Here is a 6,000-nt window from a genome sequence, read left to right on the forward strand (position 1 = left end):
TGAAGATGGTCTATTAACTATGCTGAAAATATTAGTTAAATAAAACAATTTTAGTGGCAATTAAAAGGTGTTAGATGTATTTATTTTTCACTTATGTATTTTGTAAAATATAATGTTACTTTTCCTGTGAACACTATTAAAAAGTTACTTATATACAAAAAAGATTTTGAAAGTAATCAAATATATATTTCCAAAGATAAAAAATTGGACAAAATTCTATTATAAGAAAATAATATGTGTTTTAATTTATAATTTGGGCTATAATATTTTAGAAGAGTTTAAATTAAGTTAAATTGATTAGAATTTTATTTTATTGTAACACACTTTTTATGTTAATAAATTAAAATTTATTTTAATAGACAATCATGAGTGAAAATATTAATATGAGAATTCGAACATCAATGTCTGCAAGTGAAATGGCCTATGCAAAACAGGTGAGTCTTATAAATTATTTTTAAAATATTTTAATATTGGGGGAATGAGAAAAGTAATCACTAATTACTCTGAAATTCTTTATATTTTGATGGTTGCTATTTATTACATGCAAGAAATCTTTAGCTGAACAAATATTATTCTTGAAGAAACTGACAAATAAAATACAATATAGTTGTCGTTTAGTTTGATACATTCAAACTAGGTAAAACATGGAAAATTTTTTGACTTGTTGTTTTATTTTGTTGCTGCTATTATCTTCTAATTTTGTTTATTTTCTTAATACAATTATTTGAAATATGTTCATTTTTTTCCTTGAATATTCTAGGTATTTTGCATAAACCATTAGGAGTTACACAAAATGTATGAACATAATGTTTAAAACAGCGGTTGCCAACCTTTCTGACCTCAACGGACCACTATCATGAATTCTTTTTAAATGATACCTCTATAGAATAATAATCATAAAAGTTCCATTTTACTTTACTTTATTAATATGAAATTCACTTGTTTAATTATAACAAATTAGTATGAAGTTGTTGCTACTTGTTTGAAATAAGTTTATGGATTCTTGGCTCTTTTCCACGAAGGATGGCAATTGCACTCACAATATTATTTATTGTTGATTATTTATTTATAACAATCATTTTGTGTTTGGTTTTAGATTTAAAAAAAAAAAAAAACAATTCCAATGAGTGAGAAAAATTAACCAAGCAGTTTAAATTTCTTTCATAATACTTCATGTAACCTTGAGTTGATCAATGTCCAAATTTTTCCATGGACAACCAAAATTTTCTCGCAGACCACTGATTGGCAACCACTGGTTTAGAACATTATATTCATATTAATCATTGATAACATATTATTCCTTATTGAAAATATTAAATTTTTACTGTTTAAATTCACTGTTTGTTACATTATATTTTAAGATTGTTCATTTAAAATAATTTATAGAAAGATTTTCTTACACAATAGATGTTAATTTTAGAAATGTATTCATGTCCTTTGTTATGGAAATTAGAGTTCAATCACCAAAAAGATAATAAAATAAAAAATAAAAATGTTAACTTCAATATGTTATTTTTGATATAAATGCTATATCATGTCTTTTTAAATACAGATTTAAATATAAGATGTATGCTAATACTAATGACATTCATGTTTCATATATATATCATGAATTTTACATATATTTGTTTGGAAATATATTTTCTTTTTCTTTACAGGTGTATTTATATAATGAACAAATAGTACAGGGAGGCTTGAAATTCAATTTAGCAGAAAAATTTTATGCAGTTGCAAAAGAATTAGATGAAAAGGTAAAATATTGCAATAAATCCAATTTGCAACTATGAAATTTTATTAATTACAAGTTTTGTTTATGTATAATTTGAACCAAACAATTGTATTAATATTAAAAATTACAGTCAATATTGGACTTGTGGGAAATGGTTAAGATTATGACAGATATACCATTAAGTACAGACAAGGATATATTAGCATCACGTTGTTCGGGTCTCATCCAAACTGCCTTTGTTAATCAGGCTAGAAAATATTTAGAAAAGAAGTAAGTATTAATTTAATAATGGGTATCTGGAAAAAAGCCACATATATTTGTATAGTATAGCTTTTACCTTGGTTAAAAAAAAAACTATGAACTAAATTGTCACTTGAAAAATGAAGAAAAGCTTTACATTACGGGACATTCCAATTTTCAACGCTGACTCAGCGCTGATCTCAACATTCGTTAAAATTCATTCCTTTTTTCAACGTTGAGGTAGCGCTGACTCAACACACTCAGCACTCAACAGATATGTTGACTGCTACTTTCCAATGAATTGTGGGTAATTGGTAAGACATTTGAATGGAATCCATCTTGCTGAGAATGGAATTATGGGAACTAAGCACTCTGTACTCAAGTTGGAACGTCGTTGATGACGTCAAATTGTTGACTTCAACACTCAACACTCGCGTTGAAAATTGGAATGTCCTGTTATCTTCTATTTATACAATTTTATAAGTCCCTATTGTTGATTGTCATCAGTTTGACTTTGGGGGCAGTGCAACTTTCTTACAGGACTTTGGTTCACATTTTTCAGACTACTTTATGTGATTGATCAGCTGATCCTTGTGTTTTGCCTTCCATTTCCTTTTTGTAAATAGCTGTTCTGAGAATTGTCCAAAAATCCTCAGTTGGCCTAGTTTCTGACATATCTGCAGGTTTGTTCTCTTCATTGATAAAGGTGACATTTTCTTGTTACAGATAATCCAGCATAGTTTTGATTTAGTTAGAACTTTGCTTAATCTGGCAAGAAGACATATTCTAATTGAGAATAGTTCTTTTGANGATTATTTTGTTGTTTATATAATATTTATTATTTAGAGCTGTATATTGTATTCTTGCTTGTTGCAATATGAATGAGGATCACTCGGAAGTTGCCGAAAAGACAGACGACTATTTATGGTTAAAGCTTTGTCAGTTACGGTCGGAAGAAATAGGAGAGAGTTCCATACAAATGCAATTAGATCGAATAACCCTGTCACAGTTACAGTCCCTTTTATTGGAAGATCACGGTAAACTATTAAATCATTATCCTATATTTTAACATAATCTAGTAAAGTTAAAAATACTAATTTCTTTTTAGGTGAAACTCATTTCAATGCTTACGAACAACCATTTTTATATTTTGAAGTTCTCTTTCTCACTGCCCAGTTCGAAGCTGCAATCGAATTTCTATCTCGCATCGAACATTTAAGGTGTCACGCGGTCCATTTGGCAATAACTTTGTACGAGATGAATTTACTAGCCTTACCCACCAATATTCATGCACCATTATGTAAGAATTCAAAATAAAAATCTTAAAATTTTCTTAAGATAACTCTTTCTGCTATAATAGTATACTTATTACAATCATATTATTGTCATAAATAGTGTCCCAAAATAAAGCCGACAAACCGCCTATGCGTCGACTCAACTTTGCCAGATTAATCATGATGTACACAAAAAAATTTGAAATCACCGATCCCAGAGAAGCCATTCAATATTTTTATTTTCTTAGGTAACTATTTCAGAAATAATAAAATAAAAAAATGTTTTCATTTCATTTTAAAATAATTTCTATATTAGAAACATTCGAGGCATAAAAGAAGAAAATCTCTTCATATCCTGTGTGAGTGAATTAGCTCAGGAGACAAATGAAGTAAGAATTTATTAATTTATGCTATAATTTATGATATTTTTGAGATACAAATTGCAAAATTTTAGTATTGTTATTATATTAGATTAATAGTAAATATATTTTTGTGTTTATTAGTTTGAAATGCTACTTGGAAAGATGGAACCAGATGGATGCCGAAAGGTAAGAAGTAAATTTAATATTTTTAAATAATCTTTTTCATTAATGATCTAACACAAGATTAAATGCAAAAGATCATTATTTTAATCTGAATTAATTGTATAATTTTAATTGATGTTTAAAAAGGTTGAAATTGAATAACCAGTAAACAATAATTATTACTGATCATTCAATTTAATTTTTTTATAAATCAGTTAATGCTTATTTATGCTATGTTGAATATCTGTCAGAATTAATTTTGATAAAATAATAATGTAAAATGCAATGCTATGTAATTTCAAAATAAATTTACTTATTAGAGATAAAATTGTTCAGCTTTGAATAATCTCAATAAATCATTGTTTATTGTTAATTCTTTTTTATCTTTCAATTACTTATAATTAAACAAATGTTATTAAAATTAATTTTAATTAATAATGTATCCTGCAATATCATATATTAATTATCAATTGTGAAAAAATATTTGCTTGGTGTACCTTCCTATAAATTTTTATTTTGGAATGCATTCTGAGTTAAACCAAAAAAATTGATGACTGAAATGTTCTTTTGTGAATTTATTTCCATATATTCCTCTTCTGATACATTGATTAACAATGGTTACTCTTCACTCATACAAACTATAATAAATTATTTGTAATTGCTTAATTAAGCAGTGCTATTCCTATATCAGAATACTTTAATTTCTGTTAAAACTTACAATAATTACTCATTAAAATTAGATAAACATATTATTCGAAAAAAAAAGAAAACTAAAATTCAGCCATTCAATTTTTAAACAAAATTGTCTTTTTGGGAAAAATTTGTCAATAATTCACTTGAACTAAAGCAAATAGTACTTTCATACTATCAGCAAAAATAAATGAAAATTGAATTTTGATTTATCTCAACACATAAAAGTTATAATTATATTACTGTAGCTTCTATTGTAACTATTACAAATTTTGTGTACAAATACAATGAAGAAATACAATCATCCATATGGTTATTTATTATCAATGCCATTTTTTTATCATAAAATTGCTAAATCATTCTAAAGGTTTTTATTAAATTAAGCAAGTCAGCCTCTTCACTTATGGTTGATTCTTTAAGTAATTCTAGAGAAAATAAAGAAAAATTTCTTTATTTTCTCTAGAATTACTTAAGAAGAAATCGGGATTAATAATATAACATGATCATGAACTTATTTCAGTAGAATTCTAGTTTCATTATTATATATGTGTGAAATTAATATATAACATTGCTAGTGTATTTTTAAGACAAGACCATGTGAGTAGGGAGAAAAAAGAACTCTCTTAAATCTCTAATTAAAACTTATAATGATATATTAAATGCATTTAGTCATAATTGCCAAATTACTGGACTTTCTATAAATTAAATCTGTTAACATTCTGGTTAATTTATCTTTGCAGGTGGTTATATCGTTTGTTAATTATTTAATGGTCTTATAGGAGTTTAAAAGCTGGTTTGGAATGGAAAAATAAATAATTTTATGTATTAAGCAAATACCATCAAAATGATTTGAATAGAACTATTATATGAGCCATCAAAAATAATGAGTTATTGTATATATTATATTTTCATTTATTTATTTATTTTTCATACAGTAGAAAATGTCATTTGACAATTGATTTCTGCCTCTGATAATAAAAAGACCCCCAAAAATTATTTCAAAAATACAAACAATTAAACAGTAAAAAATTTTTTAAAAATAATAAATATGGTGATAACATATAAATGATACATATATAAAAGTAGAAGTAAAAAAGAACAAAAAGAGAGAACATTAAAATGACAATTACTAAATTACAATTATATAAAAATCATTGCCAAACATGCTTATATTGTTTAAAATTATAATGTAGATAGTTTTCTACTGTGAATGCATATTCCGCACACCGATAGGAAAATAATAGATTTATGTGATATAAATAGTCAAAGGAAAGGAGTGAATAAGCAAGATGTGTTCCTTGTTTTGGTGGAAAAGTCTTAATTTTAGCCAGTAATTGTTTATAAGTCCATTAAAAAATTTAAAATAAAGGATGCAATCAAAATATTTAATTCTTTTGTTTAGAGGGGAAGGTCAAGGCAGACTCTAGCAATGTCAAGGTTATGAGTAATGGGCAGATTACTAAATTTATATAATAAAAAGTAAACTGTGTCGATTTTTGTATTAACTTTGTTAAGTAAGGAGGGATCCTGTGTGAGTGAATTA

At 26.0% G+C, this 6,000-nt stretch overlaps 1 protein-coding gene across 3 annotated transcripts in view; it reads left to right on the top strand.

The window, feature by feature from the left end:
- LOC111639388 (nuclear pore complex protein Nup93-like) overlaps positions 1 to 6,000 on the top strand; it is a 66,929-nt gene that overhangs the window by 34,641 nt on the left and 26,288 nt on the right. For all 3 annotated transcript variants that reach the window (XM_023385263.1, XM_023385262.1, XM_023385264.1), the window contains exons 6-8: positions 360 to 434; positions 1,659 to 1,751; positions 1,860 to 1,999. In XM_023385263.1, coding sequence (XP_023241031.1) covers positions 360 to 434; positions 1,659 to 1,751; positions 1,860 to 1,999 — 308 coding nt within the window. The remainder of the gene's footprint in view (positions 1 to 359; positions 435 to 1,658; positions 1,752 to 1,859; positions 2,000 to 6,000) is intronic.

Source organism: Centruroides sculpturatus, unplaced genomic scaffold, assembly GCF_000671375.1.
Source record: "Centruroides sculpturatus isolate CEXI.00-Female unplaced genomic scaffold, Cexi_2.0 scaffold1380, whole genome shotgun sequence".
Lineage (NCBI taxonomy): Eukaryota > Metazoa > Arthropoda > Arachnida > Scorpiones > Buthidae > Centruroides > Centruroides sculpturatus.